General features: G+C 39.3%; 1 protein-coding gene across 2 annotated transcripts in view; it reads left to right on the forward strand.

The window, feature by feature from the left end:
* ESR2 (estrogen receptor 2) overlaps nt 1–14,610 on the forward strand; it is a 47,911-nt gene that overhangs the window by 8,562 nt on the left and 24,739 nt on the right. For both annotated transcript variants that reach the window (XM_045565895.1, XM_045565899.1), the window contains exons 3-4: nt 4,386–4,502; nt 10,997–11,296. In XM_045565895.1, coding sequence (XP_045421851.1) covers nt 4,386–4,502; nt 10,997–11,296 — 417 coding nt within the window. The remainder of the gene's footprint in view (nt 1–4,385; nt 4,503–10,996; nt 11,297–14,610) is intronic.

Here is a 14,610-nt window from a genome sequence, read left to right on the forward strand (position 1 = left end):
TGTTTTTTGTAGAGATGGGGTTTCACCCTTCCTCAGGCTTGTCTTGAACTCCTGGCCTCAAGCAATCCTCCTGCCTTGTCCTCCCAAAGTGCTAGGATTATAGGAATGAGTCACTGTGCCTGGCCTAGAATAATCTTATTACATAGCTTCCCATCTTTAAGAGAAGTAAAGATTTTGTTAAACCTAAGAATTATTTGGAAGGAATCTTTCTAATAGTCATTACATCAGGAAAGTTAGGTCTTTATTTATTTGTGTTTTTTATAAAAAACTAAAAGGATAACCTTAAGGAGATTGTTGAACTGAGCTTAAATTTTTTTCATTTGTAAAAGAGGATCTTAGTTCTTTGTAGGAAGGTTATATGATTAAATGTTGATGAAAAGTACTGGAAATCAGTAGGTAGCACACATGGTGTGTCAAGCTGGGCAGGCATTATTTCCTGCATGTGGCCCTAGGGAGAGTCATGGATGGAGAGTGATTTTTGCATCTCTGCGGGGAGGTGTGTCACTACTCCTAAAACTGTGTAGTCCGTACCTTTGCTGTTACTTGAGACCAATGCAGGGACATGGTGGTAAAGCTACCAACAAGTGAATTTCAATTGTGTTTTGTTGAACAAATGTTATTGGAATCTACCTAAAATTGGACAGAATTATAGAATTTGATTATGGACCAAACACAAAACCATGTCTTTTGGGGAATGTTCTTTAAAATCTGGTGAATTGGAAAAAGAATATTAATTTCAGGAATTAAAGCAATAATGTAAAACATATATTTCAATCTGTCTGTATTTGAGTATTTAGTTGTATTTATCTGTATTTGAGTGAATAAGCAGCTATATTGTTTGGGAAGCCAATGGAAATATTTTTTTTAAGTGAATTTCAAGTTTACAGAAATTAAGAACCTTTTTTATAAAGAACCTTTTCTCCTGTAATCATTTGAGAATGAATTGCCGACATTATGCCCCATTACCCTCAAATAATTTCACATGTATTTTCTATATAGCTCAACACAGCTGTCAAAATTGGGAAATTAGCATTGTTACATTACTACCGTCTAATCTTCAGGATCCATTCAAATTTTGCCAATTTTCATGACAGCGCCCCTCACAGTTCAGAATCACATTTTGCACTTAGTTGTGTTTAGCCTCTGTCTGTCTGGGACAGTTCCCTAGTCTTTCCTTGATTTTCATAATGTTGACACTTTTGAAGATTTAAGCCAGTTATCTTGTGGAATGTCCCTCATTTTGGGTTTGTTTGATGTTTCCTCGTCACTAGATTCAGCGTACACGTTATTGGCAGGACTATCACAGAAGTGATGCTATGTTCCTCTTGCTAGCTCCTTTCATATGGTACCTGATTTCAATTTGTCCCATTACTAGTGATGTTCACTTTGATATTTGGTTAAAGTGATGTCTGCCAGGCTTCGACTTTAAAATTACCTTTTCCCTTTGTAATTAATGAGTATTTTTGTTAGGAGATCCCTCGAGACTATGTGACTATCCTATTCCTTGTTAAACCTTCAATTAATTAATTTATATCAGCATAACTTATGGTTTCCTATTTTTCTTTTTTACAATGGGTTACTATCTGTTAGTATCCTTATTTATTATTTTGATGTCCAAATGATCTCTGATTTTGCTAGTAGAAACCTCTTAAACTGGCTTCTGTGTCTTTCTTGACATGTACCCATAAGTCTTTGGGCACTCCTTTACTTCTTGGCATTGTAAGATGTTTCAGGCTTATCCTGTACTTTATCTACCCCAGTCCTGGAATAAGTTGTTTTTCCATGGAGCCTTGTTCATTCTTAGGCAAAAATGATATTTATAAACCAAGATCTGGGTGATAGTTTGCTCATTACTGATGTCCTGTTCCTGGGCCCTCTCAGAGGATAGTAAGGGAATATATTTGTACATATATATATATGTCCATATTATGTATGTATAATATACATTTGTTTCTATATATATATGTATTGAAAACCATATATTCACCCCAGTATCTTTGATTCCAATTCAATACCACAAGATTTGTTCTAGTTTTCTCGTGTTCCATATTTGTGTCTCCTTTCTTTACCATAAAGAACCTGGGTGCCATGATCCTTAATATATTTACTTATTTGATTAATACTTTTATGTGATAAAAATTTTTTTGTCACTGTCCCTCTTTCCAGTGGACACATTTTTTACCCCACTTTGGCTTCAATGCCCTGCACTGTCCCACAGAGAAGCCTTCTTCACCCTGCTCAGGGTCTACCACCACCCACCCCATTCCCCTGCATAGGCACCCTCGTCAGCCTGCTCACTGCAGCGTTATTAAGAACAACAAAACACTTCAGTTTTGTAAAGATGATCTATGCTCATGATAAAACATCCAAACTATGCAGAAAAATACAATGCAGAAGAAAGTTAAATCAGCCCCAAATTCTACCACCCAGAAATAATTGGTTGGTGATGAGCCTTCTAGCTCTCTGTCCTCATATATAGAGATACAGAGAGAAAGAGGGTAGATCAAAGATAGATAAATTGTGGCCATACTAGATATGCTATTGTCTGAAATAAAAGATATTAACTGTAGTTAATAAGTGTAATAGAAGAAAAGGAGCCTGAGAAAAGCTTGTAAAACATGGTCGCACTTCACACACATCTTTGCTATGTGAGAGAGATCCATGCAGATTTAAGAGATTGGGAAGACTATAACAAGGTTGGAGTTAGTTTTTTAATTAACTTATTGTCGTATGCTAACATACATGTAGAATTCTGCATGCAGCATGTCCAATTTAAAGCATAATTATAAAGCAAATTCCTCTAACTAGTGCTCAGGCAACTAAATAGAATACAGCAGCGCCCCACAATCGCTGTGGTGGTCCTTCCAATCACAGCTCCTTCTCTCCCTCCAGAGGTGAGACAGTTCTATCTTTTACCTTCCTTGCTATGGTTTGCCACTTATACAGGTATCCCTAAGCACTATAGATTCATCTCTGTTTTTAAACTTTACATATATGAGATTTCTCCTAGATGTTCTTTTGTGACTTGTTTCTTTTATGACTTGTTCATTTTATGACTTGTTTATCAATTGAGATTCATTCATTTTCCACACTGAAATTCTGGCCCATTACAGGCTTAATGTAAGAACTTCAGGCCATATTGTTTATCAGAGAGGCACAATTAAGAAATAAAGGCACCTAAATATACCCTATTCTGTTGCTTTTTATCTATTATAATTGCTATTTCTTAAGCCTGTCTCAGACCCAAGTAGCTGCATCACCCTCCCTAGCAATACCCAATCCAGACAGCCGCTCTCATTTGCACAATTGCAGCAAGTTCTTACCTGGTCTCCCGGCCACCTTCAATTTTGCTGCCTGTAATCTGTTCTCCATACTGCATCTGAAGTACTAATTTTTGAAATGTAAATATTTTTATCTTTTCCTTGCATAAAAAAATTAAAAATACCATTGTCCTTCTGCAGAAAAATGGACTTAGGAAAAGTACCATTGTCTTAGGGATTGCTGTATAACTAAGAACTTGAAACTCTTAGTGTCTTACTATGAGAATTATTTTTTGTACTTATGAGTCTTTAAGTTGGTTAGGGTAGCTCTGCTTCATAAGGCGTGGCTCTGGGTTCAGTTCAGCTCCACTCCACATGTCCCCACGTTCCCCTTGCACCGATGACTACCTCATAGGAGCTCAAGAGGCCAAGCCAAACTGTTGGAGTAGCACATTTATTAACATGCCATTGGGTACGGAGAGTTAGTTCCACAGTCAAGCACAACATCGGTTGGTGGGGAAGTATACTCTGCCCACTCTAGTGCACTGCAGGGTCACAAGGCTGAGGGAGAGAGTGACGAATTGGGAACAATAATCTAACCTACCACAACTATTGTCAAGTAGCAGTACCTCTGTTCTTATTTAGATTGCTAATTTCTTTAGTTGTTCCTTTTGGTTTAGTTCTCTTATTTGACTATGAATTCCCATAAAAATATCATATTAAATCCCAAAGAGGAATATATGTAAAAGAATACAAATAGTTGAATTTGGTGACTCGATATACAAGTATAACTCTTAAGGAGTTCTGTGATTTGGAACAAATCCATTCATGCGACTCTCACTTTCCATGTCCAAAGAAGACTATTTCTAAATGTCTCTTGAGAATTCTAAGAATATGAAGATAGTAACCTATCAGTGAAAAAAATAGGATATTGAGATATTTCTAGTTCTCCTTTACTCATTAATGAGGTGATAATGTGGCTTATCTTTGGCCTTTGTACTTGCACCTGTCTTTAAGATGTCCCCTGTCTCTCTGCTGGGTAGTGTTATTAGGGTTATTGGCCAGGAAGAGATTTAACGAAGATATTGTAAAAATAACCTCCTTTTTTTTCCTGCTCTGCTGTAGGACATAATGATTATATTTGTCCAGCTACAAATCAGTGTACAATAGATAAGAACCGGCGCAAAAGCTGCCAGGCCTGCCGACTTCGGAAGTGCTATGAAGTAGGAATGGTGAAGTGTGGTGAGTGCTTGCTTCCCCTTCTATTGTATGGGGGCCATGTTGAAAGCTGTGTCTTCTAAGCAATCAGGGACAAGTAGTCTGGATAGGAGGAGATTCGGAACATGGTGATTATCCTCAAGTATTTGTATGCTGTCACGTTGGGGGGGTGGGCATTGACATCCCCTGTGGCTAAAGAGAGCAGAGCTGGGGTAAATGGAAATAAATTACAGGAGGCAGATTGTGGCCCAATGTGGGGAACTTTCTATGATTCAAGTGGCCTGGCAACAGAATAGGCTAATACATGGGTTAGGGGACTTCTAGCCACTGAAATAAATGCCAGGACAGGGATGGATGACCACCTGCTTGAGACCTTGAAAAGTCCAGTTCTAAGGATGAAGTCCTGGTGAATGTCTACAGTTAAAGCTTGTGACAAGAAAGCAGAATATCTTATGGATTACGTGGGTAACCACGGGGAAGACTCATACCTATCCTTCCACTAGCTTTCTAGAAGTGTGAAAAATATATATAGGAGTCAGAAACATGATAGAACCATGAAAAGTACATAGGGCATGGATTTTGTTCTGGTAGATATATATATATAGATGTATATATAACATATACACACATACACCTATACATATGTATTTTTTTATACACACATGAAAATGCAAAGAAAAGTGAGCACTTTATTGTAAGAACTGACAAAGATACTTACATGCTGCTCTCTCCGCCTGGGTAGCTTTTGGTTCACTTGTCTGTACACACTCGCTTATTTATACACATTCATATCAGCTCTGCCCATACTTATTCTTCTGCTAGCCAATATTTTGCCTGTGGTTAGTTGTAATTTCTCTCTTTGTGATTATTTGAAAATTTTAAAGCAAAAGTCTCTTTTCTCCCTGGCAATTTCTTAGTAGCTCTGCCTCTTGAACACTCTCTGTCCTTGTGTGTTCAATAGAGGAGAACCACCACCTAGTTCAGAATTATAGCAGAAGTTCTCTTATTTATTTATTTTTTTTTTTGAGACAGGATATTGCTCTATTGCCCAGGTTGGAGTGCAGTGGCATCATGGCTCACTGCAGCCTCAAACTCCTGGGCTTAAGTGATCCTCCTGCTTCAGCCTCCTCAGTAGCTAGGACTATAGGTACATGCCACCACATCTGGCTAATTTTTTAAAATTTTTGTAGCGACGGAGTCTTGCTATAGCTCAGGCTGGGAAGTTCTCTTAATTTGATCACACTTCTCTGGCTTCCTAGTGCCACTAATGTTCTCCTTTTCCTGCCAGTGCCCATACTTCATGGTGTGTATTGGTTATTCTCTCAGACTCTTAAAAATTTCTGTTCTTACCAGTTCAGTTATATCCTTATCAGAAACCAGTGGGCTTCTCTCCAAACCTATTTCTCTACTCATTTTATAATATTTGTTACATTATAAAATTTAATTGTAATTTATGAAACAGGAAATTTGAGTAGGAAAAGATAGTTTCTGTGAAAGCTTATTTGAAAGCTTTGAATAAAACTGTAAAGGACTAATCGTTATTGAGTTAGGTATGGGTAAGATTGGGAGAAAAATAATCATAAGATTCTGAATTCAGATTTCCTTAGAAGTGTCTAGGTTCTTGCTGTGTTTTAAACAAGCTGAAACAGGAAATCCGGAGATAACATCTTACGGGTGTGATTTATGCAGAAAAGTGACTTGTCCTTTTGGCAGAGGTGCTTAAAGAGGAAAGCCTTGGCCCTCTGACAAAAGACTGCAAATAAATGTTTTATGTTTTAAGTTAAACAATATTTTAAGTGAGTGTGTGTCTTTTTAAAAATTGATTTCCAATTTATTCTTGGGATAGGAATGCTTTTGTTGTGTAATACTAGGATCTGTTGGACAGCTGTAACCTTCATGGTTCAAGGCAGTGTGTGTGGTGGGAAGAGTGTCAGGGTTTGACTCCCAGAGACTGAGTCTCATTTTTGTTTCATCACTTGCTGACTGTGACTGTGCTCAAACTACTTAACCTCTCCGGCCCTCGGTTTTCTTATCTCTGAACAGGGACATCTGTTTCACTGGGGTTTGTGAGGAGAAAGTATGAAGACATACGTGAAGACCTAGCAGTGTCTGGCTCTCAATTTTAGTTTTTCTTCTTTTCTCCTTCCTTCATTGAAAAGCTCATCTAAGTTACAAGTTTTGATACAATACAGTGTCATGAGATGGAGTACAAATACATAGTTAAAGAATCTTTCATGGAAAAGGGAAGGAAAGAAGAGGTTGTTGAAGTTAGCCAGAAAGCCACTGGGTAGGGCCCTCTAAGAAAAGATTCTCTTTGGAGATTACAGAAGAAATGAAATGGGTTGATGTGCACACACAGTTGGATATTTTGCCCTTCTCTGACCACAGAGAAAGACCAGTAGGAATGAATTTTCCTAACTATATCTGTCTCCTTTCCCACCACTTTCTCATCTGCCCAACCCAAAAAGCCTCTCTCCACGTTTTTCCTTCTAGCCAGTCTTGGAGGATTAGGGACTCTACCTGCATCTGGGTCTTCCTCCTCCATTCTTCTTCCCCCTTTATTCAGAAATCATGTCTCTTCTGTTATCACCTTTTTCTTCTGTATTTCTGATCTTTTCCATCGAAGTATTAATACGATTGTTTAAATGGTAGGAGGACACCCACATAGACTAATTTCAGGCACAAAGCTTCCTTATAAGGATACACAGAACTGTAAATAGGAAAACAATCTGAATGGCCACATATTTGGTCTATATCCTTGGGTTGGGACAATGGCTCAGCATCTTTTGGATGCCATCTCTTTATTCACCTGCTGTATATGCTTCCATGAGAGGGATTTGATGGGTAGGTGGATTCAATAGTGGTTAAAAGCACCAGCTCTGGATTCAGACTACTGCTTGGGTTTAGATGCTGCTGCTGCTACTGTCTAGGTTTCCCACCTTGGACAAGTTATTTGAGCTCTGTTGTGCCTGGTTCCTTCTCCTTTGTACTTTGGAGATAGTAAGAGCTCCTTTCCTCTAGAGCAGTTGTAAGAATGAGATTATGTACTGTACACAGAAGCTTCCAGTAGATGTTAATTGCCATTATTATCATTTATCACTGCCATTATCATCATCACTCATCTCTTGGCTGGGGCTGTTTATCACTGCCTGATATGGAACACTCCTATTTGATAAGCTCACTCAGAGGTCACAGTGTCAAAGCCATAACACCAGAAATGTTCTTGATAGAAAAACGTGAGTTCCTTGAGGCCTTTATTGAGCCTAGAATCCTTAGAACTCGCTACGGGGCCTAGAACATAGGATTTGGTCAGTGAAAGTTTGTCAAATAAATTTATATGGATTCAAAATCTTTAACTTTGAGTATCTAAATCTGTTTTGTAAATTCCTTATCCTTATGTACTCTACAAAAGAGAAATGTGTGATCATAAAAGTGCTTTCTTAAACTGTACATTTTGTTCCATTTTATCCTGGGTGTATATTTGATCTTAAATATCAATAGCACTCTATTTGATTACTAATAAAATGACTTATATTTTAGGCCTTTAATTCTTTTAGTAAAAAGTTTGCTTCAAATGTTCCTGAATGGATAAAGCTTTCTCTTCTACTATAATTAGCCAAGGTTAAGAGGAAATTCTGACAAATTTTCTTAGCCAATAATTTAAATTTATTCATACCTTCTAACTAATATTTGTTTTTAAAAATGTAGACAGTTGACTTTAGTGAACAAACGTAATGGTGGGAGTATAAAAACTAGGCATTTTGTAGATTTTAACTTACAGGGGTTTTGGGGGGGAGGAAATTCATATAAAAGTTGTACCCATGTTTTTTTTTTGTTGTTGTTGTTGTTGTTTTGAGACAGAGTCTCACTGTCACCTGGGCTACAGTGCCCTGGCATCAGCCTACCTCACAGCAACCTCAAACTCCTGGGCTTAAGCAATCCTCCTGCCTCAGCCTCCCTAGTAGCTGGGACTACAGGCATTCGCCACCACACCTGGCTAATTTTTTTCTATTTTTTAGTAGAGGATGCATCTTGCTCTCACTTAGGCTTGTCTTGAACTCCTGACCTTAAGGAATCCTCCTGCCTCAGCCTCCCAGAGTGCTAGGATTACAGGCATGAGTCACTGTGCTCGGCCAGTTGTACCCATGTTAATGATATCCTGACTTACAACATGTCTTTCTTAATTTCCATTTTACATTTTTATCTTTGACCAATGAATATTTATAAAAATTTTGGTGCTCAAATTTTTAGGGGTTTGGAAGTTATATTTCTGTTGATTTCCATCTTTACTGTATTGGTAGTCAGAGAATATGATCTATATGATATCCATTTTAGTTAAGATTTCCTTCATGAGCTAGTATGTGATAATTCATGCAAATATCTATGGTCTTTGTAGATCAAGCTTGTTAATTATATGGTTTCAATGTTCTGCATTCTCACTTTTCCCCCTTCTCTTTGCTCTGTCAGTTGCTGAAAGAGTTATGTTAAAATATCCCGTTATAATAGTGTATTCGTCAATTTCTTTTTCTTGCAATCACTTTATGTTGTATTTAGAGGCTGTGTTTTGTTGTTTTTATGTATATGAGTTTAGAAATATTTATCTTTTTTATAGGCTAGAGGTTAGTCTCCTTATCTCTAATAATGATTTTAAGTTTATTTGTCTGATGTTGATAGACTATCTTCAATTTATTTGGTTAATTTTTGCCTGTTATATATTTTTCTATCCTTCTACCTTTAGTTTTTCTCTCTTATAACTAGTCTATGTCTAGATTTAAAAATGTATATATGATTTCAGAGTCACTCTTCAATGGTGAATTTCATTTTTTGTTTATCATGATCACTGATATTTGGGTTCATTTCTATCATCTTATTTTTGGCTTTTAAAAATTTTATCATGCATTTGCTACTTCTTTCCTTTTAGGAGTTGATCACACTTCATGTTTTCTTTTTCTTCTACTAGTTTGGAAGTCATAAATATACACTTCAATTCTTTTAGGGTGCCATTTCTATTTTTAACATGTCTTGATTAATTTGAGAATTTAAGCGTCTCTCTTGTCAAACAAAGAATCTTAGAAAATTCTAGCCAAAATCATTACTCTCTCATGTTACGTATTGTTATCTGGTATTTGGTTTCACCTTGTTTCTATATCTATAAAAATTAATTATTATCATTTTATTCAATGCTTTTTTAGATTTAATCTCATATTTACCAATTTTTTTTTTATCATTGCTTCTTGAATCTCATTGCTTCTTTCTAGTTCATATTTCTCTATCCCAAAGAACACAGTATAGCAGTTATTTCAAAGGGACTGTGCGTCATGTATCTTCTCAATCTATAAATAAAAGAAAATGTCCTTAATTTATCCTCATTCTTGAATGATAGTTTAGCTGAGAATATAATTCTAAATACCATATTAAAAGACATTATCCCATTATGTTCTGGTCCATAAATCTCTGTGTCCAAAAACAATTTGGTACTAACACAGGAATAGAAAAATAGGTCTATAAAACAGAGTAGAGAATCCAGAAAAAGACACTTTTACAAACAATTAAATGACAACACATTTTTAAATCAGTGGGAAAAGCTTATCCAATAAATGGTATTGGCAAATTTTTACATCTATTTGGAAAAATATAGCATGAATATCAATATCACATGATACAAATAAACATAAAATTTTAAATAGATTTGAACCACAAAAGTGTTTAAGAAGATATAGGGGCTGGGCGTGGTGGCTCACGCCTGTAATCCTAGCACTCTGGGAGGCCGAGGCAGGCGGATTGTTTGAGCTCAGGAGTTCGAGACCAGCCTGAGCAAGAGCGAGACCCCGTCTCTACTAAAAATAGAAAGAAATTATATGGACAGCTAAAAATACATATATAGAAAAAATTAGCCGGGCATGGTGGCACATGCCTGTAGTCCCAGCTATTCGAGAGGCTGAGGCAGGAGGATTGCTCAAGCCCAGGAGTTTGAGGTTGCTGTGAGTGAGGCTGACGCCACAGCACTCTAGCCCGGGCAACAGAGTGAGACTCTGTCTCAAAAAAAAAAAAAAAAAAGAAAGAAAAGAAAAAATATATATACACATGCATATAAACATTTTAAGAATGTATTATAAAAGAATATTCTTTGATAACTGGAAATGTCAATGTTGAAGTCCTACATTTTCCCCATTTTCTACTTGAGGAAAGTTTCTAATTTCATGGTTGGGAAACTGAGATCTGTCAAGATTCTTTAAAAGAGAAAAAGATTTGGTATCCATAGATGACCTTGAAATGAAGACCTAAAAATTTCCTTCAAAGTTTTGTTGTGGATTTTGCTAATACAGTCACAACTGCAATAATCTTTGGTACATGCCCCATAGGCTCCGGAAAATAAAAGTCATGTTCTGTTCTTAGGCACATTCTGAGAATGGCGTCAGGTTCTATGATGATATCATTGCTTCGTTTTTACCCTGGTGATGCAGGGAGCTTCAGTGCTGGGTCAGAAGCCCTGTGTTACCATCTGCTTTCCTCTTCAGGCTCCCGGAGAGAAAGGTGTGGGTACCGTGTAGTGCGGAGACAGAGAAGTTCTGATGAGCAGCTGCACTGCCTGAGCAAAGCCAAGAAGGGCGGTGGCCACGTGCCCCGAGTGAAGGAGCTGCTGCTGAGCGCCCTGAGCCCGGAGCAGCTGGTGCTCACGCTGCTGGAGGCAGAGCCGCCCAACGTGCTGGTGAGCCGCCCCAGCTCGCCCTTCACTGAGGCCTCCATGATGATGTCCTTGACCAAGCTGGCCGACAAGGAACTGGTACACATGATCAGCTGGGCCAAGAAAATTCCTGGTAGGGCTTTCTGGGTATTTGCCTTCTATTTATTTGTAGAAAGGCCTGCTCCTAATATTTAAAGGGCAAGTATATCACGTGGAGGTCCATAAAATATGCCTAGATAGTTAACAATTTGACAGCTTGATTTATTTATTTTTTTGTTGAGATACAATCTCACTCTGTTGCCCTGGGTAGAGTGCAGTGTCATCATCGTGGCTTACTGCAACCTCCAACTCCTGGGCTCAAGCAATCCTCCTACCTCAGCCTCCCGAGTAGCTGGGACTATGGGTGCATGCCATGATGCCTGGCTGATTTTTTTCTTTTTGGTAGAGAGTGGAGTCTCTTGCTCAGGCTGGTTTTGAACTCCTGAGCTCAAGCAGTCCTCTCGCCTGGACTCCCAGAGTGCTAGGATGACAGGTGTGAGCCACCACACCCGGCCTGACAACTTGATTTATAATTTCTGAAGGAAATATGTTCTTCCCTCCTATCTTGACATACATACCTTCAACAAGGCCAGGTTCTGATTTAGAATTCTTGAACTCTGAGCTCTATACCAGATGTGAAAGTGCGGGAAGAGCTGTACACGACCTGGCCATTTCTATTCCTGATTCCCTTTTTTTTGCACACCTATCCATCCCACACTGTCTTGCACACACCCCATCCTGTCTGCATCCCCTGCAGATTTGTCTGTTGGCCACCTCTCATGCTTAGAGGTGATCTGGGAGGATGGACCAAGGGAGGAAACTCACTCAGGCTCTGGAATTGAACTTGGAGTCATTTGGGCAAGAAATTCTAGGGGGACCTGGAACATGGTTAAAAGGAAGGAATATGGGGTCCATATTGACCTGTCTCTTGGCTGTGTACCCCTCACCTTGAGAGGAGGGGTGTGGTCAGGTGGGAGTGGGGTGGGGTACGGTGTGACTAATATGAAAGTGAAAGTTTTGTCAGATGCTAAATAGTATTTTGTAAAATGTTGTTCCAATAGAGAATCAGTATTTTGTACATAAATAAATATAGATGGACAAATAGAGCAAATTAGCAGTTGACATAACATCAAGCATCAGTGGGCCAATAAACCTAGAATGCCATCAAGTTAGAAAAGGGCTTAGTTACTCATGAGTTAGCATTTGGAATGTGCGTTTTCCATCCTGTAAGGTGATCACTTCCCTAGGCCCACTGTATTAGTAATATATACCTGAGGTACTATATTGTGCTTATTACCAACTAACTGTCCTTTGAATGGGTGTTTCTGTGGAGAAGTGAATCTAGCATTCTAACCTAGGATGGCAACACCCCCCCCCCCGCCCCGCCCCCAAAGCTTCCGCATGCAGTTCCTTTCAATTGTCTCAGAAATGAGGTCTCCCTCCAAGGTTCTGAGGCCCTACAGGGACCGTCCCACGGCCTGGGGGCAGCACCTGCCTTAGGCAAACTGTAGAGATTAGGAGGGGTGGGATGCTGAGGGAGGAGCAGTTGGGGGTAAAGAGCTGGGGAACCAAGGCCCAGGGTGATGGTGTCTTTTGGGGTCATTCGTTGGCCTTGGTCCATTCCTTTTGAGCTTCCTGAGGATTTTCTGGTTTCTAGTTAGGTTTGGTTTTGTCTAGCGTCTTCACCTTTGCCAGCATTGTTTCCCAGAGGAGACGATACTGATGCACTGTCCTCTAGTTTTTACTCTGAATGTGTTTCAAACACTGTTTTGCAGGACCGCGTGTGGAGAGTGGTGGTGAAATTAATTACTGCTGACAGCTGTGCGGCTTCTCTGTGCTGCAACACGGCTGAACTCTAAAGTCGCACGAGGCCCTCTTCAGGCCTGGTATTTGGAAAGATTTTCAAAAAACTTAGGCATAGGCTGAAGGTGTGATTTCTTTTTTCCCCTCTTTCAGCTTACATAGTCATTTTCCAAACCAAGAAAAATATATTAAAATGTCATATAGCCTTGATCTTGTTGAATATCTACAAGAATAAAAAGCTTGTTCTTTCTCATGTAGGCTTACTGTCTATAACTGTGGGTGAGACTGGTAGGTGTGTACATATCAGGAACCTGAACTGAGCATAGCCTGTGGCTTTGGAAAGTATCTATCTTTACATTCATCATTGCAGTAACTTATCCTTTACGCAGATTTACATTATAATTGTTCAAAGACTTGAACCACATGTGTGCTCTGTGCCATAGTTTCCTCATTTGTAAAAAGGATGATAAGAGATCCTAGTTGTAGGAGATTCTCAGAGGTAGAAATTATTACCCCTATTTTTCATAGAACGAAAAAGACTTAAAAGGAGATTAATAACCAGGGTAGGGGCTGGGCGCGGTGGCTCGCGCCTGTAATCCTAGCACTCTGGGAGGCCGAGGAGGGTGGATTGTTTGAGCTCAGGAGTTCGAGACCAGCCTGAGCAAGAGCGAGACCCCATCTCTACTAAAAAATAGAAAGATATTATACGGACAGCTAAAAATATATATAGAAAAATTAGCTGGGCATGGTGGCGCATGCCTGTAGTCCCAGCTACTCGGGAGGCTGAGGCAGGAGGATTGCTTGAGCCCAGGAGTTTGAGGTTGCTGTGAGCTAGGCTGACGCCATGGCACTCTAGCCCAGGCAACCAAGTGAGACTCTGTCTCCAAAATAAATAAATAAATAAATAAATAACCAGCTAGGAAGAGACTGATGGGGTCCAAGCAGAGCCCATGTCACTCCAAGGCTGAGCCTTCTGTTCCTGTATTTGTGTTACACTGACCCCTCCTTTTATCACAGCTTGTAGAGGAAGCCCTGGTGTTGTGTCTGCTTAGCTTTTGAACTACTCACCTTCCCAGAGGTTGATTACCTGTTTCTTTCCAGTTCTGTGAACAAGGCATGCTATTAGGTTATCAGGACCTGCTTTGGTTGGTATATTTACTCTTTGAGATGGACTCATGTAGAAGCAACGCTTCTACCCAAAAGAATAATCCTAACACTGAATGGGAAATTTTAAGCAACCAGGGAACCCATTTCAGTTGAAGCCTTGACTTTCAGCAGGGGCTGGCACTACTTTCTTCATGCCCCCCAGCCCCAGCTTCCACTTGTCTCATTCTCCCACCCCTCCTGGGCCCCGTCGTGGATTAGGTGAGACAGACAGCCCCTCGACTGACAGCCGAGCATTATCTTTCTCAGCAGTGCAGAGGAATTATTAGGATATGGCTAAGCTAACAAAGATCGATTCTGGCTTTCTGTTTTTCTCCAGCATCTGCCTGGGGAGCTGAATGAGCCCAGTTATTTATTGGTGCTTCATAAATTCTAAATGACATATATTTGTCTCTAGAAGGGGTCCAAGATTAGAAATTGTGAGTTGCACAACTTAAGTTC

The sequence above is a fragment of the Lemur catta genome, chromosome 1 (genome assembly GCF_020740605.2).
Source record: "Lemur catta isolate mLemCat1 chromosome 1, mLemCat1.pri, whole genome shotgun sequence".
Taxonomy (NCBI): domain Eukaryota; kingdom Metazoa; phylum Chordata; class Mammalia; order Primates; family Lemuridae; genus Lemur; species Lemur catta.